This window comes from Ictidomys tridecemlineatus, chromosome 15, assembly GCF_052094955.1.
Source record: "Ictidomys tridecemlineatus isolate mIctTri1 chromosome 15, mIctTri1.hap1, whole genome shotgun sequence".
Taxonomy (NCBI): Eukaryota; Metazoa; Chordata; class Mammalia; order Rodentia; family Sciuridae; genus Ictidomys; species Ictidomys tridecemlineatus.
Genome location: NC_135491.1, coordinates 55,513,827 through 55,538,263, shown reverse-complemented (window position 1 = coordinate 55,538,263; position 24,437 = coordinate 55,513,827). Strand labels below are relative to the sequence as shown.

General features: G+C 52.0%; 1 protein-coding gene across 2 annotated transcripts in view; it reads right to left on the bottom strand.

Moving 5' to 3' along the window:
* Nucleotides 1-24,437, bottom strand: part of Plcg2 (phospholipase C gamma 2) — a 132,485-nt gene that overhangs the window by 106,608 nt on the left and 1,440 nt on the right. For both annotated transcript variants that reach the window (XM_078032730.1, XM_078032729.1), the window contains exon 2: nucleotides 20,997-21,235. In XM_078032730.1, coding sequence (XP_077888856.1) covers nucleotides 20,997-21,192 — 196 coding nt within the window. In that variant the 5' untranslated portion in view covers nucleotides 21,193-21,235. The remainder of the gene's footprint in view (nucleotides 1-20,996; nucleotides 21,236-24,437) is intronic.

Sequence of the window (24,437 nt, the reverse complement as noted above, 5' to 3'; positions counted from 1 at the left end):
AAGCACAGTCCAAAATGCCTGGAGGAAGTCACCAACCCCGTGGGCCCCGATCCTCACCACTCGGGGCCCTGCAGGCTCTTTTCTCCCTTGATCTCATGGGAGCCTCATGGCACCCCGAGGGTCCCCATTTTGCAGGGGGAAGCAGAGGCTCATGGAAGTTAAGGTGTTTGCTCCCGGCCATGTGGTCGATGGCACAGCTGGGACTCTGCTGTAGGATTGGGAACACATGGCCCTCCACCATACACTGCTGACCCTCCCACTTCTCTATGAGGGTCTTCTGGACATTTTGATCTTGAAGCATCAGGGTTCAACCCCAAAATAGCCCAAAGAGCCATGGAATGCAAAACTGCATAGCCTCTTTGAAAGCCAGTCTGGTGGCCCCTCCAGAGGTTAAACCAAAGGAGACCATATAATCCAGCGAGCCCATGTCCAGGCACATGACCCAGAAAAGTGGAAACACTGAAGCCTGCATGTGGATACTCCTGGCAGCACCATTCACAGAGCCAAAAGATGTCCATCAACCAAGGAATGGCCATGTTGAATGCAGTCCAGTCACACAATGGAATGCCATTCAGTTTTAAAAAAAGAACCAGGCACTCACACATACCACCCCATAGAGCAGCCCCAAAAGCACAATGCTGAAGACGCCAGACACAACAGGCCACAGCGTGTGCTGCCCTCCCACTGCAGAATCCACAGCAGAAAGCGGATCAAAGGTCGCCAGGGCTGATGGAGGGAAAACATGAGGAGTGCGGCTGTTGAAGGATGGGTGGGGGGCATCCTACTAGAGGCTACGAACATGACCTGGAGTTACAGCATTGGCTGCACAGCCTTGAGAGCACTTGTACCTGAAAAGGGTGAATTTTATGGTGTACAAATTCAGTCTCGATTCTTTAAAAGCAAGTAGGAGTTCAGGTGGTGAGACTTCCAACCAGGCTGGCAGCTGCCCTGCGACAACCCCAGCAAGGATGAGGCTCCTCCACAGAGACGAAGAAGCCCTGGGAGGAACATGCAGGCTGCCCTTAGGCCTCACACACCAGCTCTGGAGGGACAACCCAGAATGATGACAGGCTGATCCAGGGAGACCCTACGCAAGGAACAGGACTTTGGGCTGTATCAGGACAATAACCAAGAAGATTTCTCATCCGTCTGCTCGTGATGGTGGGTGGTCAGGGAGCCAAGGGAAAAGGAGGCTCAGCAGCCTGGCAGTGGTGGGTATCCAGACATTCTGAGTCTCAGCTGAGACCAGGATCTCTGCCCCTGGAGGACTCTAAGGTAGTGGCTGCAACCCAGAGCCTTGGGGTCAAATGCACTTGTCTAAATGTTGCCACTGTTAACATCTTTAATTGAGGGAAGTCACACAGGAATCCAGAATTCTAACATCCCTTGAAAAATCCTGGGTGTTGATTGGCAGGCCCGGTAAAAACACCACGGCCCCTCCCCAGGCGGGCAGGCACTCCCGTGGGCACAGCGCTGCCCAGTGAGGGCTGCTCATTGTGCTACCAACCAGCCTTGCACCAAAGAGGAGTTGCACCTTTGGAACCCACGGCCTCGACTGCTCCATTCCCTCCAGATTCCCAGAGCAAACCCAACAGCTCAGTGTGGACCATTCCATTTTCTTCCTCTCCAGGATCCAGGGCCAGTGATGGAGTGAAAGGGCACCTTGCACCCAAGTGTGTCCCACGTGATGGCACAGTGGAATAAGAGGCAGCAGAGCTTGACCTGGCCAGTTCTGCATACCTGCCCTCAGATCCAGCTGGCCACCTCCTAGCTGGGTAACCCTGGTGACTGCCCTCTGTGCCTCCCTTTCTTCATCTATATAATGGGGATAATAAGTATGACCTTGGATTGTGGGATCGAGCAAGCAGTAATACATGGAACCCTCTCAGAACAGGGCTGAGTGTATATCAAGAGCTCTACAAGCAGCAGCTCTGGCAATGCAGGTGGTGACAGCAACGGGAATGATAATTAATAGGTGGGGGGTGGATGAGGGTGCTGCCTTGTATGAAGCTAAAAGTGGCCCTTTTGCCTACAAGTGGCTCTTCTTTTGCCTCCTAGACCTCAGCCCTCCCTCCCATGGACCGCACCATCCAGCCTATGGCTGGCCAAGGATCCCACAGGACTGCCCAACTCGCCTGGGCCTGAGCCTCCTCCCTCTTTCTGGTGTAAGCAGGGGACCAGGCTGGCTCAAGACACCAAGTTACCACGTCAGTCACCGTGTCCAGCAAGACAGGCTCTGCTGCAGGCCCCCAAGGACCACCTGACATTATGTCACGAGACTCAAAATGGAAATCTGGACTTGCAATGTGAACCGGGGAGCCTGGGTGGCAAGGAGATTGGCCAGGCTGAGAACCGGCAACAGCGAGGACTGGTCCTCTGCTACAGACTCCCGAGGCTCCCGACTTCCCTGGAGGAAAAGCCCAGGTCCCCAGCAGTGGCCTCCAAAGCCTCACACCGTGGCCTCCTTCACCCTCACCACCCTGCTTGGCCTCCTCCCATCCAGAGCACCCGGCCCCTAGGGCGTGGTGCTGCTGCTCCCGGTGCACGCCTCCCCAAGTACCCACCAAGTTCACTCATTTCTTCCAGGTCTCTACCCAAATGCCACCTTCTCAGCAGAACCCCAGCTCCAGCCCTCAGGTCTCCCTGCCAGGGCTCTATTTTCTCCCACACACATGTAATTAACTCCATCAGTTTTACGGTGGTGGGACCCTGGGACATGGGTCTGCAGACTGCTCTATGTCCTTTTGATACTGCAGATTGCTGAGTCTCAAAGAACATAGAAGCTCCCAGCTACAAGCTACAGAAACCAGGCAGTGCCTAAGAGAAGGTCCCCCAATCACCACCCAGTAATTTGCAGAAGCACAGCTTGAACCAGATGCCCAGACCCAGCCACGGCACCACACCTAAGTCCAGGGCAGATGCCCAGGTGGACAAACAGGCAGTTGTCCAGGAGTCCACCTGTTCAGGCTCCAGGGGACATGAAAACTGTGGGACCTCACCAAGCAGAGTGACAGCTCGGTCACCACAGCACCTGCCATGTGCAGAAAACTGGGTCATGCAAAAGGAGAAAAGAACTGTATTCTAGAACCATGTGTCCACGGTGGCAGCCACTGACCACACGGAGCCTCGAAATTGACTTGGTCTGAATTGACATGTGATGTAGCTATGAAACACAACTTGGACTTTGAAGATTCAGACCCAAAACAATAACATTAATTGTCTCATTGATTATATTGTATATATGTTTAAAAAATAGCTTTGGATATACTGAATTAAGTAAAATGTATTTTCAAAGTGAGTTTCACCCATTTCTCTTTTCAACTACACACATGACTGACACTGGTGGCATATGTCATACTTCCCCCAGACGGTGCTGGCCCAGAAGTTGCCAGCTGTGGCTTCACAGGGTGGAGAGGTGGTGGGAATGGGTGGGGTAGGGAGAGCGGGCATCTCTTCAGATCTTTTTTCCCACATTCTACTTGGGTTGCTTTCTCACTGTTGAAAGCTCAGGGCTCTCTGTCTATTTTGGATACAGATCCTTTATCAGCTGTGTATTTCACAAACATTTTCAGTCTAAAGCTTGTCTTTTCAACCTCCTAACGATGTTGGGCACACAATAATTGAGGCTGTCTGGTACAGCCCCTCCCAAGGGCCTGGTAACCTTGTCAAGGCACTCAAGTTCACTTTACTTATCAGTAAAAGGGGCAAAACTCATGGGTTGATGGTGATGACCACACACTATCCACGAATACACACACACACAAGCGCCCCGCTGCACACATGCTGGTCAGGGCCAGCGCAAAGGGCAGATGCTCCATCAATGCAATAAGTACCACTCCTTCCAGGTGCCCTACTTCTGCAAACACACTCCCCTGTCCCAGTACCCACAGTGCTTCCCAATGCCATTTTCCTGGCCCCTCTTAGAAGTGGTCAAACAGGAAGCAGAAGTGCTCAAGTGGGCAGCTAGGAAGGGAAGAGGCAGCTCCAGGACTTTGCACAAAGGGTCACTAACTTTGGACACCCTGGGCTGAGGCATCGAACCTTGAAATGATGGAAGCCCGACTCACTTCATCCACGACACAAGCCTGAACATCCACTGAGCAAACTGAGACAGGTTACCGGCTGCAAAGATGGGTCCTCTGGAGGGCTGCGGTGGTATCCTCAGAAGGGACAGCACATCACCTCACTGGGATGGTATGACAGATAATGACAAGTGTTGGGAGGATGTGGAGAAGTTGGACTCCTCGTGTGTGGCTGGTGGGACATAAAATGCAGGACTGTTCTGGAAAATGATTGTCATGGCCTCTTAAACAATTAAACAGAATTAAAAATGACCTAGCAATCCCACCTTGGATACATAGTCAAGAGAAACAAAAATATATCCACACTAAGCCTTTAACACAAATGTTTACAGCAGCGTCCTTCATAGGAGCAGAAAGAGGAAACAACGTAAGTGTCCATCAACTGAAGAACAGATAAATACCATGTGGTCCCTACAGTGAGCTTACTCACTCACACAGAGAAATGGAGTCCCAGTGCATGCCACTAGGCCAAGGAACTTCAAAAACATTATGTCAAATGAAAGGCGGCTTATGCCAGAGGCCACAGACAAGTGATTCCTTTATAGGAAATGTCCAGAACAGGCAAATGCAGGGAGCAGATTGATCATTGTCAGTGGGTAGGGAGAAGCAGAGACAACAGTGTTAGGGGACAGGAGCTGAGCGTGGTGGCACATGCCTGCGATCTCAGTGGCTCAGGAGGCAGGAAGGCTGCAAGTTTGAGGCCAGATTCGGCAATTTAGCAAGGCCCTGAGCAACTTGGAAAAACCCTTTCTCAAAATTAAAAAAAAAAAATGAAGGAAAGGGGAGCGGGCTGGGATGTGGCTCAGCACTCATTGGATCCAATCCCCAGTTTCCCCCCCCCCCAAAAAAAAGAAAGAATGGGAAGAGGACTTTGTAAGGAACAATGGAAACATTCTAAAAATGACTATAATAATGTCTGTGAATACACTAAAAACTCCTGGGTTGTACGCTTTAATAGGTGAATTATAGGGTATCATAATTATGAATCATGAGCCAATAAAGCTGTTGTTTCAAAAATTAAAATGATAAAATCTTAGGTTCCTTCTCAAAAATAGAAATCAATAACTCAAGGCGGCAGTTATACATTCAACAGCAACAGCTCCCGAGTACCTACTGGGGGCAACTGGACAGAGGACAGAGACGAGACACCGCCTCGCGGAAGCGGCTTCTCGTCTTTCCATCCCAGGCCGAGCTCCTCTGGCAACTCTGCACAGCCATATATTTTTAGAGCCAATTCCAAACTGGAAGGTCACCCAAGCCTTTCTCTTGAGGAAGGAAAATGACACGTGGTCCCCATCCCAGCAGTCAATCCAACCAGGATTAAATCCCAGCCGCCAACCTTGGAGCATGACTGCTCTCCGTCCACATCAGAGTTCTCCTGGAGAACTAAGAGAAACATCAGCCTTGGGAGTCGATCCTGGGACCAAGAGGCAGATCAGGGGGCTAGGGATGTGGTTCAAGCGGTAGCGCGCTCGCCTGGCATGCGTGCGGCCCGGGTTCGATCCTCAGCACCACGTACCAACAAAGATGTTGTGTCCGCTGAGAACTAAAAAATAAATATTAAAAAATTCTCTCTCACTCTCACTCTCTCTCTCTCACCTCATCTCTCTCTCTCTTAAAAAAAAAAAAAAAGAGGCAGATCAGCAGCCCAGGACCCAGCAAGGGCTCAGCCGCCCCCCCCTCCAGCCTCAGCCGCCCCCCCCTCCAGCCTCAGCCCGCAGTCCTGGTGGTGCTGGGGCGGATCCACGAGCCTCCAGCCAAGAGGGGCCCGATGGCTCCTGAGGTTTCCCAGCCTGGGCCAGAACAAACAGCCGACAGGAGGGAAGGAAGAGGAACCACACCCGCAGGACCTGGTCTGTGCGATGCAGTTGTGACCGTAAAAGCTGCGGCCCAACACGGGCAGGGTAGGGGGGGACCTGCGAGTCAGCAGAGGCTTCCTGGGAAACGGGAGCCCTGGGCCCAAGCCCACCACACAGCCTCCCCATCCTCCCAGAAGCGACTTAGAAACACATCCCGTGGAACATGCCAAGGACAGAACATTCCCAGGATGAATCGAAAATCTTAAAACTACATAATACCCCAAAACTAGGGCATTGGTTTAAAAAATAAGGTGGAAAACTCTAGTCCATCAAAACAATACGGAAGGGGCTGGGGCTGGGGCTGAGCAGTAGAGCGCTCACCCAGCACAGGCGAGGTGCTGGGTTCAATCCTCAGCACCACATAAAAATAAGTAATAAAATAAAGGTACTGGGTCCAACTACAACTAAAAAAAAAAAAAAACTGAATATGGACGACATAGATTTGTTGGAATGGAGATTTTTCACATTTGAAAACAAACTAAAGGTCAGGCATTACAAGGACAGACCTGGCACACGTGCTTGTCCAGTAGAACTGTTCGCGGCAGTTCAAATGAAGCCACTGACCCGTGCGGACCATGGCAAGCCCAAATGCAAGCTGTCAGAGGGCCACACACCCTGTAGCGTCCGTTATGTAAAAACACAGACAAAACATGGCATGTTAATTGTTGACCAAATTTTCAAAATGGGGGGGAAGCATGGAATGATAATACCGAGTCGTGAGAATTACTAATACTCTAAGGATACTGCAACTACATGAAAGATCTGAAGTAAAATCACACAGTCCCATCAGGTCACAGAGCTGAGAGAGAAAATAAATCATTGTGTGAAGCCACTAAGTTCAGAGTGGTTTGTCATATACTAAGAGAAAATTAGAACTTCTTTATCAGATCAATAATATGACCATATTTTTCTCTTTGTTATCATTTTCAATTTATTCAGCAAGCATTTACTAAATGTCATGGACTGTGACAGGCTCAGGACATAAATAAAGTACACAAAATACCAAAAAAAAAAAAAAAAGATAATACTCTCTAGGGAGCTAGTGTACACTCAAGGACTTATTTATATTCTATTTCTTACAAATAAAAAAGATCCAAAGCCAATATTATAACTTGTCCAAGTTGACTTGGAGAGTGTATTAGTTTCCTGTTGCTGCTATAACAAATTATCAGAAACATGATAGCAAAAGACAGCTCAAATTTATTATCTTACAATGCCAGAGGTCAGAAATCCAACACCAGTCTCCCTGGGCTAACATCAGCAGGGCTGGTCCTCCCAGAGGCTCTGAGAACTAGTTCCCTTGACTTTGCTAGCTTGTAGAAGCCACCTGCATTCCTTGACTTTCAGCCCCTTCCTCCATTTTTAAAGTCGGCAGGGTCCCATCTTCCAATGTGACTCAGACCCTGGAGACTTCATCAGACCCACCTATATAGTCCAGGATAATCTCCCATCTCAAGATCTCTAACATGATCACATTCTCAAAGAGCCTTTTACTAAATAGGGCAAGATATTCACAGGTTCAGGGGATTAAGACATGGACATCTTTGGGCCAGTGCAGCATTACGGAACCCTATTCTGCCTACCAGAGAGTATAGAACTACTACCTCCGCTAACAGCAATGGCAGCTCACTCTCATCTAAGCCATGAGATCCGTGGCAAACACCATCTCAACATGCCAGACATAGTTACCTCCCAATCCAGTGAGGGAGACCCCATTGTGCAACCCATTCTACAGATGGGTACACTGTGCATGGTCACAAATCTGGGAAGTGGCGGGGCTGAGATCTGAATGCAAGGAGTCAGACCGTAAAGCCCTCCCTCCTGAGCCTGGACTGTGTGTCATGTTATTCTCTGGACCAGCCTCAACATTTAAATTCATTATAATAAGATGGTCACTATAGAGTAGCAAAAGGAAAAGGCAGATTACTAGCATGTCCAGGAAAGACTGCCCTTTATGAAACATATCTAACCTTGGGGAAAAAAAATAGGCGGGGCAGGAGGTGGGGATGTCGCACGTAAACACTCAGGGTGGAAAAGGGGATTTTTCCTCACCCCAAGGTAGTTTATTTCTACCAATGAATCCTATTGCTTATAAGCGGCAGGGGGAATAGGAGTTTTAATTAGGAGAAATAAGGCTAAATCAGAGAGACCCGACCAGAGCTGCCCTGAACAGGAAGCTGGCACGTCACCTGCCCTCGGCACCCTGGCCTGACCCCTTGCTACTCCAGGGACCCCACCCTTCTCCAGCCATGCCCTGGGGAGGTCCTTCCAGGGAGAGACCAAGGTGGCTGGTCTGAGGAAGCCAATAGGACCAGGCCCCGGCTGCAGCCGAGACCAGCACCTCCTCCCTCCGCTCTGCAGGGTCTCTTCCTGCTAATGTAATTTTGCTGGTTTCCATTCTACAAATTAGTAAGTTCCCATTTGTTTTCTCAGAACACATCCTTTACACACCGAGATACTTAGCCCCCAAAACTCGCGCCCACCCGTGGCCACCAGCACACACAACCTGTGCAAGGTGAAAGCAGCAGCTCACAGCTTCTTCCCAGTGGTGCCGAGACAGGGGCTCAAAATAGCAGTGCAGAGGCTGCCCACAGAACTTCCCGCCTGTGCACACCCCTCCTGCAGCCCCGGCTTCCCCTCCCTGCAGGAGGGAGGCGAAAAGTCAGGCTGCCGGTCTCATACAACCTCAGACCTATGGGTCCTTCTCCAGCAGGACCCCTCACTGTGGCCACAGCCCAGCAGGAGGACCCTCCACACGTATGGGCTGTCCCTGGGCCCCCTTTGTGCTCCAAGCACGCTCAAGGCAGGTACCTTCCACCTAGACTATCGGCACAGCGTGAGTGGAGGCACCTGGGGTAGGCACAGCCCATCCATCCACCCAAGCTACAAACTGACGACTGTGACCCTCACAACCAGCTAATGAGGCGAGATCTACCGTCATCCCACCTTCAAGTCAGAAATCTCAGGCTCCAAGAGGCAGGTCAAGCAGACAACCTGGGGTCACATAGTAAGTGCCAGACTCAGACCGGAGCCGTGATGTACCATTCAAAAGGAGGTGGTCTCAGAGGAGCCCTCTCTCCACCCCAGATACAGCAGGCAGTGGAGGCTCAGGGGTGCCCAGGTCATTTTCCTGACTGGTTTTTTTATTGTTATTTTTGTCTTTTTTTTTTTTTTTTTTTTTTTTGATACCAGGGATTGAACTCAGGGGCCACTGAGCCACATCCCCAGCCCTATTTTGAGAGACAATGTCTCACGGAGCTGTTAAGCACCTTGCCATTGCTGAGGCTGGCTTTGAACTTGCGATCCTCCCGTCTCAGCCTCCCTAGCTGCTGGGATTACAGGTGTGAGCCACCACGCCCACCTGCTTGGTCTGCTGTCGGGTACCCAAGGAGCACCTGCTGCAGGCGGGCTTGGCTGGTGCTGGGAGCCCTCCCAGCTGGTACCCAGGAGCCCTGCCTCGGATGTCAGCGCCAAGGTGAGGACCACCTCAGGCTGGTTCTGGTCCTGGTCCTGGTCCAGCCCAGAAGCAGGAGGAGTTGACCCTGGATTTCTAGCTTCAACCCAAACGACACAGCGCTTAAATCCCTTCCAAGACAAAACAAGACACGCAGCTTTGCTGGCCCACCAGGCGATCTTCTGTGTCCGAGGCAGGCGGGGCTGGAGGTGGGGATAATTTTCCTTCCAAAAGGATTCACCCAGGGGCACCTCTTTTTTTAAATATTTATATTTTAGTTATAGGTGGATGCAATATCGTTATTTCTATATGGTGCTGAGGATCGAACCCAGTGCCCCATGTGTGGTAGGTGAGCACTCTACCTCTGAGCCACAGCCCCAGCCCCAGGGGCACCTCTCAACAGATCACTCCCCCTCACGGACTGTAGGTGTGTCCTGCACCCACCACTCAGCAGCCCCAGCTACACCAAGCAGGGCACACCTGCATCCTGGGGCTGGGCACTGCTTTGACAGACAGTCCCTCCCGTGTCCCCAGCCTGCCTTCTCAGAGTGGGATGTGGCTTCAGGCCACCTGCTCCCCATCCCTTCTCTCCCTACTGACAGAGAGCCTGAGTTCTGGGCTGGGCCACCTAGCCCCCAAAGCCCAAAGATAGACGCTCTTCAAGTCCCAAAGGAGACCCATGTCAACACCCCGTCCCACAGGAGCCAGCTGGCTGAACCATGGCGGGAGGAAATTCAAGGGAATGTTTCCAAGAGAAGGGAAAGCAGCCTGGGCCGCGGTGACAAAGGCTTAGAGTGCCTCCCAGGGCCCTCACATCAGCCCTACTGAAGTAGGTGCTGTCACCCGCTTATTCCACAGACAGGGAACAGAGGCACAGAGAGGTTAAGGTCACACGGCTAGTGAGTGGGTCAGAACTGAGACCCAGGCAGGCTGGCCGCACGTCCCCACCTCTAACCCCCCTGCTCCTTAGGCCAGCACAGCTCTGGCCCAGACCAGCATGGCTGGGAAATAAGGTGACACTGGGGCGACGCAGGGCTTAGGAGTTCTCTGGTGGCAGCTCCAACTCGCAGGTGATGCCCAGTCACGCCAACGTGCCCGTCACCGTCTCTCCTCCACCTCTCCTTTAGCAGGCTGTGCTGAGCCACCTCTGGAGTACCCACCAGGACACCTCCAACGACGGGTGCTTGGTCCTGAAGGCCAGCAGCGCGAGATCAACAAGGCTGGTCGGTTCTGGGGGAGATGGCCCCTGCCCTCTGCTGGCTTTGGCAATGGCCGGCACCTCGATGCTCCCTGGCATGCAGCTGGGTCTGCCTCTCCCCAGGGGTCTCTGCTCTTCTCGTGGGGACCCCAGCACACTGGATGAAGGGTCCAGCCCAGCCCAGGATGACTTCACCTAAGCTATGCCAAGACCCTGTTTCCAAATAGGGTCACATTCTGAAGCCCTAGGATGGGGACACACCGCAACAGGCACCTGCCCACAGCCCCAGGAGCAGAGGAAACCTCATCTAACCCACCTGCATGTCCAGCCACAGCTGCCCAGGCCAGAGGACACTGACCTCAGGACGCACCAACTCGTGCCCACACCATGGACACCTCTTGTGGGAGTCCCCCTCCCCTGAGAACCACAGCCAGGCAGCCGAGGTGGGGACAGAGGGGTGGTGCTGGGCGATCCAGGTGGGGACAGAGGGGTGGTGCTGGGCGATCCAGGTGGGGACAGAGGGGTGGTGCTGGGCGATCCAGGTGGGGACAGAGGGGTGGTGCTGGGCGATCCAGGTGGGGACAGAGGGGTGGTGCTGGGCGATCCAGGTGGGGACAGAGGGGTGGTGCTGGGCGATCCAGGTGGGGACAGAGGGGTGGTGCTGGGCGATCCAGGTGGGGACAGAGGGGTGGTGCTGGGCGATCCAGGTGGGGACAGAGGGGTGGTGTTGGGCGATCCAGGTGGGGACAGAGGGGTGGTGCTGGGCGACCCAGGTGGGGACGGAGGGGTGGTGCTGGGCGATCCAGGTGGGGACAGAGGGGTGGTGCTGGGCGATCCAGGTGGGGACAGAGGGGTGGTGCTGGCAGGAGAAGGACAGAGAAGGCAGAGGAGGCTGTCTGCCGAGGAACGTCACCACCCGGGCTGCCACAGAGCAGGAGGCTCCCGGCACCCTCAGCCTCCATCTGCCTCTTCAGCTGTGAGGCTGCTGGTTTTCCTGAATTCCCACAAGACCTCAGATTCCCCAACCTCCCTACTTGTCAGGGGCCATGGAAAAGCCTAGAAGGATGCCCAACAAACCGCCTTCCCGCTCTGGCCCCCCCTTGCAGCTAGTCACACGCCAGATTCTGTCACCAGGAGGTGGGAGGAAAGGGCACGTGGGTTCCAGGCCCCACCTGCACAAAGCTAGTGAACCACTTTCCACTCTTGCCACCTCCCCACGTGCTGACCACACAAGGATCTTACAGTGAGTGGCCTCTACACCTTAGGGGCTGGGTGACAGCAGACTGCACAGTCCTACCACAATCCCACTGGACCGAGACTTGAGCAGGAGGAACCTGTATCGAGAAGTAATTTACAGCTGGGTGTAGTGGCACACACCTGCAATCCCAGTGACTCAGGAGGCTGAGGTAGGAGGATCACAAGTTTGAGGCCAGCCTCAGCAACTTAGTAAGACCCTTGTCTTAGAACAAAAATAAAAAGGGCTGAGGATGTAGCTCAGTGGTAGAGTGCCTCTGGGTTTGATCTTCAATACTGTTAAAGAAGAGGAGGAAGACGAAGTAGTCGTAGTAGTAATTTGTTACTGTTGTCAGCCTCACTTGATAGAGAAGCTTTATTGCTGCCTCCTCTGCTGGAATGCTTTCCCTCCAGAGCTTCCCATGGCTCCCTCCTTCTCACCTTCAAATCTTTCTTCAAATGTCACCTCCACCAAAGCCTGCTTACTCTTTGTCACAACACTGTTTCTTTCACTCCTCACATCCATCACAATCCAAAATGACAGAATGCATTATTTTGGCTTTTTTCCATGTTTCCTGAGACTGCAAGCTCCTCTAGGGATCTCTACCGTCCTGTTCACCTCCTTCCCCAGTGACAAGCACCAGGTGGGGTGACACACAAGACCCTCCTGGGGTATTTGCTGAATCATGATCAGGTCAGAGCCTGTCATCCAAAGTGGAAGACAATCCTCGACTAACAGGAAAAACCAATACCCACCACCCCGCGTAAGGCAGGGCCGAACACCCTGGAGGCCCGAGGTGGAGGCACCCCAGGGGGACGCAGCATCGGCCCAGAGGCAGGAAGGAAAGGGGCATGGTGTCCCGGAAGTCCCCACATCCATCTCAGCCCTGCTGTGGCGCCATTCCCTCTGCATCCACGGTGACACCGACGGCGGGGAGGGCAAGGGACACTGAGCACGTCCTCTGGGCCAGGCTCCTCGGAGGTGCCTCGGGACGGCCTTCACGGAGTCCTGCAGGGACCCTGTGGGAACCACCCCCTTATTATCCTCATTCTACAGAGAGGCAAAGAGGTGACCCGAGAGGTCCAAGGCCACACCCCTAGCAAGCAGCAGGGCCAGGATTTGAACTCAGGCCCCCGGAGCCTGTGCTCCTGTCCAGCCACCGCCCCCCTGTACTGAAAAGTCTGTGTTCACGGGCCTCGGGCTTCGGCCCAGTCTCACTGTGGGGACGAGGCTTCACGGAGGCAGCACAGGGCCACTGTCGGGCAAGGACACAGTGAGACAGAGACCAGGGATGGAGCCACCAAGGGCAGCACACCACAGTGACCCACGCACACCCCACGCACGCCCATGCTTACAGCAGCACAAGGGCCAGACTGCGGATCAGCCAGGTGCCAGCAACCACGGACGAGGATGAAGACGAGGATGAAGACGGGGTGGAGAGCACCACGGAGTTTTATTCAGCCATAAAGGAGGAGATTGTGGCATTTGTGGGAAAGTGGACGGAACCGAGAGCAGCAGGTTAAGCAAAATCAGCCAGACTCCCAAGGCCAAGGGTCATGTTCTGTCTCTCATGTGGAAGGTAGAGAGGAAAAGGGGGGCAGGGAATGGTGGGGAGATCTCACGAAAATCGAAGGGAGATCAATAGAGGAAAGGGAGGGGATACTACCAACCAAACCACACCGTCGCACCGTGTGTGTGTGTGTGTGTGTGTGTGTGTGTGTGTGTGTGTGTGTGTGCGCGCGTGTGTGTGTGTGCGTGTGTGTATTAACAAGCCCGCCATTAGGTGTGGTTATAATGCACCAATAAAATACGGGAAAAAAGAACCCAGGGAGAAAACAGCTGTCACATTGTTTCACCAACTTTCTAAACTATTCTATTTTTTTTTTTTTAAATAAATGGGAACCCAAGGCTGGATTCCAGAATGAGCCAAGACACACGACAACCTGACTTGACCGCCCCTGGCCCCACGGGCCCTTTCCCGCACTTGGTTCGAGGTCCCCACCTCCTCCCACCTCCCTTCCAACCCCCCACGGGGCCAGGCCCCCAGATGAGGACTAGTCTCCTTCCTCTGGCACCTCCAGCCCCGGGCAGAGCTCCAGGCTCACAGGCGCTGACCCGCTGCCCTCCTGCCATGGCACAGTGTGAACAGGCCCCTGCTGGCTCCCAGGCAGGGCGCACCGTGCATCCTTGGTCACTCTGTGAAGAAAGTGACAACACGGAGCAGAAGGACCCGAGCTTCCGACAGGAGGTGGAATGGGTTCCAGTCGTAGTCCTGCCCTCTCCTGACCTCTCCTGGCCTTGGGCATGTCACCTGGCCTCTCCGAGTCTCGATCCCCACATAACAAGATGGGAATGATCCCCGATTCTCAGGATGGTCTGGAGGTGCGAGTCGCACAGCACAGGCTGACGCAGGGACTCCTGCCCAGAGCACCCTCAGGTCGTCGACGTTACCACTATTACTAGGAGGCAGGCACCGAGAACCTAACTCCACGGCCACAGCGCCTGCTTGACAATCTCCTCCCACGGCCACACTTGCCCGACGTCAGCAGACAGGGAAACCGTGCCTGAGCAAGGTGGCAACTTGAAGAGGAGCTGTTCAGCCGGGATGGACTCGGTCCCAGCCCCCCAAAGCAGCTCGTGGCCCGGCCAGCCTCCGCAGACAGGCTCCCACGGCACTTTCCAGGCCTCCCAAAGGCCTGGGATCGAGGTGACAGCCCAGGCTCGACCTAGAGAGGCCCAGAGGCAGCCCCTTCCTACCAAGAGACGGTGCAACTGGGCCAGGAAGGGCAGAGCAGCCACACCCTGTCACCCACAGTCCCCAAGCTCCCCCCACCTGCAGCGGCTCAAGAGCAAGGAAAGTTCTCTCAACGCAGAGGGTCAGAGAGGGCAGGTCCAGCCCCACCCCCTGTGCTGCAGATGGGTCTGAGTGTCCCCAGGGGCCCATGTGCCAAAGGCTTGATCCCCAGCCCATGGCACCCCTGGGAGGTGGTGGGAACCCGGAGAAGCGGGGTCGAGGGAGGTCATCAGGCCACTGGGTTGTATCCTTGAAGGACACACTTTCACTTTCTGGCCAAGAGCAGCTGTCCTCCGCCACACACTCCCACCATGAGGTGCCACCGCAGGCCCAAAGCCACAGAGCCAACTGGTCACGGATCAACACCTCCAAAACTAGAGCCAAGCAGACTTTTCTCCTTATAAATCAACCACCTCAGGTGTTGGTTGAGGTCACACGAAGCCGACTTGTCCACGTGGGAAGGAACAGGAAACTGATGGCCATGCGCTCCTCAAGGCCAACCCCGCCCACCAGAGGGCGGGCCGGGACTCCCCACCAGTGGCTTTTTACTTTTGGCCCCTGTTGTATTAAGTTGCCGCAATGCAATGTTTCCCACTTATAGAAAAGTCCAGAGGATGAAATCCACTGAATTCTCACCCCATGGGATAGAAACTACCATGACCTCACTTGATGGACACAGAAATAGGACATGGAGTGGCCTGTCCACTTCCAGCCACACCTCCAGCCAGTGGCACAGCAGGAACATGAGCCACGATTCCAGGTGTAGAATTTGCAGGTCCTGTGACAGCATGTGGCCCACCTGGATGACACGCACTCCCTCCCAAGGGGAGCACTCCTGTATGAAACCTGAGCCAGCTTAGTGACCCGAGCTCGTGCAAGGAATTTCCTAGGACTTCCAAGGCTGTCCAATGATGCCTCACACCTGCTGCCCGACCCCACTGTGTGATAAGCCCCTGGTCAGCAGTCTCACTGAGCCCTTCCAGCCTTTCCACACCAAGGTACCACATGTGTGAGTGATTCTGGAAACTTCCAGACCAGATGACGTGCCAGCTGAGCACCAAATGACCATAGCCCAGGCCACACAAAAAAAAAAAAAAAAAAAAAAATGAAGACTCACCCAGCAGGGCTGGTCCAGATCTCAGCCCATCTGCATCATACGGCACCCACCAGACACCTGGCCAATCTCCACCTCACTCACCACCCTCCATAAGAGGCCTCCTCCATTCCCCACCTGGTCCCCACCCCAGAAAGCGAGAACCTTCCCTGCTCGGCTGGTATCCAGCACACAACCTAGCTGTGCTACCAATCACGTGGTCTTTCAGTGGCTGGACTCAGCATCCGTCACCCACTCCTACGGGCTGGAACTCCATCCTCCCTCCTCGGCACAGTTGAAAGAAAACCCATTTCACCCGGTGACACTCCAAAGCTCTCAGCGAGGCAAGCACAGGACTTTGAGCAGTTTCTCCCCTCAGAACCACCAGTACTTTGTCCCAGGTAATTTTTTGTCCTGGGGCCTGTCTTGTGCATCCCCAGACAGTATCCCTGGCCTCTGCACCACAGATGCCAGTAGCACTGTGTCCCCAGCTGTGACCACCAAACACCACCAGACTCTGCCGAAAGTCCTGTTGGGCAGGGGGGAGGTGAAATCAGCACGGCTGTGAACCACTCACTTCCTTAGATGTCACCCAGGTGCACTGGTCGGGAGTGGGTGTCACCCAGGCCTACACTGGGGTTCTGATGCCTGTCTAAGAGGCATATACTACACGCCAAGTACCCTCCAAACCTCACGCCCTGTGCCCCTTCCAGCCACCGTTCAGCAAATTCTTATTAAAGTAGAAACCCCTGAAGGAATGCTAGAGTGGCAGGGTGCCCTGGAGATAGCGCCCCTTATAACAGGAGGCTGGAAGCTGGCATTGACCTGCCCACCCAGGGCCTGGGGGAGAACGTGACCAAGCTCCTCATCCCTGCCCTGGCTGCTCTGCCACCACCAAGGCCGCAGCATGTTCAAACTCACAAACGCAATCTCATCTCTGAAACCCTGGTCCCAGCTGCCACCAAAACATCCAGACACCCAGGTGGACCTCAACTACCCAGGTAAGGGGAACTCTGCTCACCAGCAGCAGCAAACTCTGGGATGGTGGCAGCTCCCAGGCGCTGAGCGCTGGTCAAACGCTGGGGACCTGGGACCCCGCGGAGGAAGCTCCTCTTTGCTTATTCCCAACCACAACCCTGTGGGGAGGACACAGAGCTTGCTCCATGTGCAGATAAGGGAATAATGGAAGCTCAGGAAGAGGAAGCTGCCTACTCAAGGTTGCACAGCACAGAGCACCAAGCAGTGCTCAAAGTCTGCCCCGGCCTGACCCAACAGAGGCCCAGGCCGCGAGGACAGAGTCCAGTTCAATCACTGCTGGCTCTCCAGGGCCCAGGACAGTGCCTGGCAGAGCTGCCACTCAAGTGGGTGCAGGGGGATGAGGAGGAAGGAGGTGGCAATGGAGAGGGGGAGGGGGAGGGAAGAGGAAAAGGGGAGATGAAGGAGAGAGGAAGAGGGGAAAGATGGAGGGAAGTGGAGGAACGGGGAGGGGAAGGGGCCTCTCTAGGGTGGTGACAGTGGGGGGCAGGGAGCCGTGGTGACCATTCTTGGCCCCTCCAGGAGAGGGAAGAAGAAAGGCCACCAGGAGGCTGGGAGGTGGAATCAAGGTAGAGGACAGACGCAGGGTGGACATTCCAAGCAAAATCCTCCCTCGTGTGCTTTAGAATAAGCTTCTGGAGAAGGTTCCAGCGACAGAACTTTAACGCCCTAGCTGGTGTTTCTGTGGGCCAGCCAGGCTTGGGGCCTGCAGGTCTTCAAGAGAAAGGAGCCCGCGGCCCACTCTCCATGTGGCACACCACATCCACCTCAGCGTCTCCCTCCCATCCCACAGGCCCCCGCCACAGCTGCAAGTCTGGGCTGCCTGGGAGGTGGGCAAGGCCAGTGGGAACTCACTGCCTAAACAGAAGGGCCTTTCAAAGCAGGGTTTCGCTGTCACCCGAGACCTGCTGCCTCTGACCCCAGAGAAACCTTTCAGAAAGCTCGTCAGCCTCACTGGTGACAAGAAATCAAATTCAGAGCCACGCCAGGCTGTCAGAATCTACCCGTGAATGGCCAAGTGCAGAAGCCGGTGGCATGTGGACGAGGGTGCGGGCTCTCGCAGAACTCGTGGCTGAAGTGGAACATGCGGCAATCTCTTGTAGGGTGTTGCCAAGCCGCCCTTTAAAGTTGAAATACACTGTACCCCTGAACTCTCATAAGTCTCCCAGAAAGCCAGCCCCACCGATGGTCACATGTGCACATAATAATGCAAGGACACCACACCGCGGGTGGCAATAGAAATGTAAGTCACTTTGGAATCTTGCAGTTCCTAAAATGATTAAACTAGTTAGTATGGGGCCGAGCATCTTCACTCCTACGTAAATACCCAAAGAAATAAAAACATACATCTACACGAAAACTCGTACACAGCCAGGCGAAGTGGCCCGTGCCTATAATCCCAGTGGCTCAGGAAGCTGAGGAAGGAAGATCGCAAAATTCAAAGCCAGCCTCAGCAACTTAGCAAGGCCCTAAGCAACTCAGAGACACAAAATAGGGCTGGGAGGTAGGGCTCAGTGGTGGAGTGCCCAGAGTTCAATCCTCAGTACCAAAAAAAAAAAAAAAAAAAAAAAAACTTTTACACAAATGTCCATAGCAGCATTATTCACATTAGCCAAAAGGTAGAAATAATCCAAATGTCCATCAACAGATGAATGGAGAGACAAAGTGTAGAATGTCTCTATGATGGAATATTATTTAGCTAAAAAGGAATGATTGGCCCATACTACAAAGAGGATAAATCTTGAAAACATTGTTCTAAGCCTGTCACAAAAGACCATGATAGAATCCCTTTTGTGTGAAATGTCCAGGACAGGGAAATTTAAAAAGTTAGGGCTGGGGTTAGTGGGGTCTCTTTTCTTATTCTATTTTTTATTGGTGCATTATCATTGCACATAACGATGGGATTTGTTATTGCATATTTGTATGTGCATGCACTACAACAATTTGGACAAGGGATCTCTTCTTGGGGAGACGAAATATACTAAAGCTGACTGTTGTGGTTACTGAATATATTTGTAAATATTCTAAGAGTTCTGCACTGTTCATTTTAAATGGGTGAATTGTATGTAAGATATGGCAATTATCTCAATAAAAATGCTTTTCCTTTCTTTGAAGAACACAGGGGTAGCTACTGCAGCTAGTAATAAATGCCTAGAAACAGCACAAAATGTCCATCTGTGGGCTGAGCTGTACACTGTGACCATGCTCTGGAATGCTATGAGGCTGGGAAAGAATGAGGCAATCCTGATAAGGAACCACTCCCAAGTGAAAAAAGAAATGAAGGTAAGAAATGTTACATAGTACTTCTTATTTGTGGAGTTTTTTTTTTTTTTTTTAATCTCTTGTGAATTGAGCTGCTAAGAACATTGATGTGGCTGCATTACTGTAGTATGCTGATTTTAAAGTCCTTTGGGTATAGACCAAGGAATGGGATAGCTGGGTCAAATGATGGTTCCATTTCAAGTTTTCTAAGGAATCTCCATACTGCTTTCCAATTGATTGGACCAATTTACAGTCTCACCAGCAATGTATGAGTGTGCCTTCCCCCCGACATCCTCACCAACATTTATTGTTGTATTCTTTTTTTTTCCCCTGTATTCTTGTTAACTGCCATTCTGACTGGCATGAGATGAAATCTTAGAATAGTTTTGATTTCTATTTCTCTAAATACTAGAGATATTGAACATTTTTTCATATATTGGTTGATTGAATGTATGTATATCTTCTTCTGAGAAATGTCTGTTCAGCTCCTTCACCCATTTATTGATTGGGTTGTTTGTTTTTGGGGTGTTAAGTTTTTTGAGTTCTTTATATATCCTGGAGATTATTGCTCTATCGGACATATCGGACATACTTGTGGCAAAAATTTGCTCCCAAAATGTAGGCTCTCTCTTCACCTCACTGATTGTTTCTTTTGCTGAGAAGAAGCTTTTTAGTTTGAGTCCATCCCATTTATTAACCCTTGATTTTATTTCTTGTGCTTTAGAGTAGTCTTCTTAAGGAAGTTGGGGTCCTAGATGGCCTTCAATAGATGAATGGATAAAGAAACTGTGGTATATATGCACAATGAAATATTACCCAGCATTAAAAGAGAATAAAATCATGGCATCTGCAGGTCAATGGATGGAGTTGGAGAATATCATGCTAAGCGAAGTAGGCCAATCCCCAAAAACCAAAAGCCAAATGTTCCCTCTGATAAGTAGATGCTGATCCATAACAGGGAGCGGGGAGGCTTGGGAAAAATGGAGGAACTCTACTGGGCAAAGGAGAGGGAGCGGGCAGGAAAAATGGTGGAATGAGATGGACATTATCACCCTAGGTACCTGTCTGACTACACATAGGGTGTGAGCTACATCACGTACAACCAGAGAAATGTAAAGTTGTGCTGCAACTGTATACAATGAATCAAAATGCATTCTGCTGCCATATACACCTAATTAAAATAAATTAATTTTTTAAAAATCTCCCATTACAAAAGCACAGGATATTTCTGGAAGATGAAAGAAACTGATAATGAGCTTGCCTCTGGGGCCTGGGGGAGGTGGCAGGGGAAAAGACATTTATAAGCTGACTCCCAACTCCCAAGAGTACAGCTTAATTCTTCAATTAAAAAGCAGTTAATAAAAATAAAAATTAAAGCAATATTCTGCAACTGCAAATGGTTGAAGTGCCCTTACTCTTATTTGTTAGAAACAGTCTTAGAAACTTCAGAAACTGAGCCAATGGCCCACTCTACCAGGGCTGGGAAAGGACAGGGACCTCCACCAGGACCAGAAGTTTATTGGAAAGTAACAGAGGGTTCAATGACATGCTCTCAAAGGCCTCGGGCTGCAGCAAAGCCCAGCAGGCATCAGCCCCCCGCTGGGAGTCTCGGCAAGCTGGGCTCCACCAGCCGTGACAGCTGCCATCCCCGACACTGGCCAAATGTCATTTCCAAGTAGGCAGCTGGGCCTCTGGGACTTCCCAGCACCTTCCTGGCTCCGCTTCCCCACCTGCTCTAGACCTCCCCCTCCCCAAGACCCCTGACAAGTGGCAACACTGGGGTCCGTGTGTTTTGTTCCAACGGTGCTGGAGATGGAACCCAGGCCCTCCCCCGTGCTAGGCAGGGGCTCTACCTCTGACCCCCAGCCCTCGCTTATATTAAAGATGCGAAACCAACATTCACTGTAACAATAGCCAAAGGAGGAAGACGAGAAGGCGCTGGGGCCAGGAAAGATGGCCACTCGGCCTCCCCAGCTGGTACTCACAGAAGCCCTCGATTTTGTCGGCAGTCTTGCTCCAGGCCACCTGCCGTGTCTCCATGATCACCTGCACCGTCCTCCGCTCAGGAGTGGACTTGCGGAAGCTGAACACGGTCATCACTGTCCCCAGCTCCAGGGCTCTCTTGATCTGACTCTTCTCGTATTCTGGAAGAGCGTCCACGTTGACCATGGTGGGCATCATTGGTCCCTCCGGGGAGGTGGGAGAAGGCAGGAGAAATAGGAGGCTGGAAGAGCAGAATAAAGGGGTGAGTGGCTTTTAATAACTGAGGGGTTGCTTAGGTACCAGGTCATGGAAGTCGGGCCTATCGGGATGCACTTTAAGAAAAGGTTCTGGAGATGGAGAGTCTCTGGCCACTCAAAGAGTCTAGGCAGGCCACAGAGGTTTAAATGAAGTCAGGGATGGGAGGAGCCCCCAATCTCAATGACCCAACTGTCAAGCGGGCTTTGAATAACCAAATCACCCCAGCATGGTGGCGGTGACCCCTTCTCTCCCTGTAGAATTATTTGACTAGCCAAAGCAGCCAAGACTGCACCCCACCTACCCCAGCAGCCTTTTCTATCCTGCTAGGGAATTTCTAACCACCCTGGTCTGCCTGCCTCTGCCCTGGCCCCCTGTGGTCATCAGTCCAGTGGTCAGAAGGATCATTTTACAACATGAATCAAATCATGACACTCCTCTGCTCAACTCCCGAAGTAGTGCCCCAGCCCTCACTCTGCACCTCCCCCACTAACCTGCCCCAAATGTCCAAAGGCACAGTGACTGTCCCCTGAGGTGGCATCTAAGAGTGAGGGGAGCTGGACCACCAGGGCCCACCTTGCTAGCTGGCTGCCACTACAAGAAGTCCCTTAAACCCCCCCCCCTCATTCTCACTCCTGTTTTTTTTTAAAAAAAAAAAAAAAAAAAACACACATTATCTTTTATAAGGCTTAAACAAGATACATGTCTCAGGCCCTTAAAACAATGACTGTCTTTAGATTTAGCCAATTTGACTATTACCATCAATTGTTCTGTGTGTCCTTCTTATCTCCTCCCTTTTCTCCAAATCCCAGAGTTGTTGTTACTCTGTAACCTCCAAGGTTACAAAGTAGCAATAGAGAGAACTTTCCCAGCGCAGAGACCGGGAAGTGAGCTGCAGAGGTCCGCCAGGCCTGTGGCCTTCCAACCTTCTCCGCCTCCAGTTAAACTGCTCAAAATCTGCCCCCCCCCTTGTAACCTGGGGCAAACCGTCCTCAAGGAGCAGCTGATAGAGGAGATGCTAGAGTGTGTGCACCACTGGGGGCATGTAGCAGGGTCTCAGTAAACATTAATCAGCCGGTTGGTGCATACATTAACCAAGCGTCCAACTCTATGCCAACAGGATGCAAATGAGGGGGAATGGGGAGAGGCTAGGCCTTGCCCTTTGCCCCTTCCTCCTTCCACTGCACGCCCTAACCAGAGCCACCTTTGGGGTGTGCTAGCAGTGCATAAACTCACTAGTTGCACCTGCTCCCTGCCAGGTGAGCACCTGACAACCCTAAGGCAGAGCCAAGTGCAGCCAAGAGACACACCAGGGCCACAGGGCAGGGAGAAGATCCCCACGTTGGTCTGGGGTGGGGTTAGGAGCTTAGAAGGCTCAGAGAAAACTTCTGGGGGAGCTCTGGATCCCATCTTTAAAAAAAAAAGATGAGCCAGGAGGGAATGAGATTCCAACCAGAAGAACCAACTAAGCAAAGACGGGGGCGGCCCAGGAGGGACGCCAAGAACTCTGCCGAGCGCTCAAATGCATCTCCTCAGGGAGCCCGAAGTTACCTCCTGCTCATCAGCCAGGAAGAGGAATGAACGGGGTGCCCCATGCCCAGCTCACCCTTGGGAAGCACCCGTGACCCGGCCCTCCCCAGGTGCCACACCTGTCCAGCTCAGCTGTCTCAATGAGAAATGCCTGAGGGGAAAATGAAAGTCCTGAGAGGAAATCACTTGCTCAAGGTCGAAGACCAGTGGCGGTGCAAGACCGGGAACCCAGTCTGAGTGCCACGCCCCTCATTCTCCAGCACCTGCCTTCTAAACCTCAGAGTCCCGTGGCAGAATCTGGCCAGATATTAACTAAACTGGCAGCCCCTACCCCTTTCAACAGAGGTTAAGGGACTTGTCCAAGGCCACACAGCTCCCGAGCTCCCCACTGCTAAGTCTCCAGGGCAACTCGGGCCTTTCCAACCCTGACCCTGGGAGAGACTTGGGCTTAACCTTCCCCAGAATCCAGTTACTCCTCACTCAGAAGCCCATGGATCAGCTCAGCTATCAACACCAACTCTTTGATGTTGCCTCTCACCAAGTGGAAAGAGATCCTTTCAGCCAAAGATCTTTAGAGTCAACCACCAAAACCAGCCGGTTCTCAGCTCGGGCTTCCAGAGTTCCATGCTTTAGCACCTAAGGCAAGGTCTCCAAGGCCCTGACCCCAGGGAGGAGCACAAGTCACCAGGCAATCTCCATTTTGTTTCTGCTTTTTTATTTTAAAAATGAAATAAAAGGATTTCCAGGCTATTTCTTGTTGTTGTTGTTTTGTTTCTCACCCTCCATGGGTAACTGTGTGATATGACTTACAGTGTAAATACAAACATGGCTGAGAAATCATAGGAGGTTTTGTCAATTTTACATTTCATGTCCTTTGCTTTAAAGTGAACTTGATACACAAGAACCCCAGCCCAGGAAACAAGCTTTCTTCTCTTCAAAGCCCTTCGCATTTTGGGGGCAGTACAGGATTTCATGAAACAATTCTGTTAAAATCTGGCCCAGCTGAAGCCTGAGCAGTGCCTGCCCTCCTACAGGCCCCAGCCACGGCTGCAGCGGAGAGATTTTCATAGAAGGAACTGAATGTGTGGGCTGCCACAGGCCAAGCGGACCTTGGTTCAACTTTTTCTTTTTTTTTTAAAAGGCAACCTGTAAGAATCTTTTAAAATATGAAACATGCATATGCTCTGATCCAGCAAGAACACGGGTGCAAAAAAGAGACATGGAGAAGTTCACCGGAGGGTTATTTGTAGTAGAAAAAGAAAAAAAAAAAAAAAAACAGTAAACAATTCCACTGCTCATCACGAGGTGGGGAGAGGGATCTCTGAATGGAAGATGCACACAGAAGAATTGGGGAGCCACTGAAAGAATGAGATCTATAAGCAATTTGATGTGGAAAGATTCATGAACTACTGGACCGGCAAGTTGCAATAGCCCCTGACTTAAATTACATTTCTTTAAAAGCTGTCTGCTTACAAACCCAAGAGAGGGGTCATCAGTGGAGGCTAGGGGAAGGGATGACTCCATTTTATGTTCATTAAAGTGGTGACATAAGGATAGCCTTTTCTTTTTTTGAGTTTTTAACCGTTTTCTAAACTAAGAAATGTTTCCAAAAATTTTCTCACCAGTAGTTTTCCACTGACTCCACCAAGAGGGTGCAG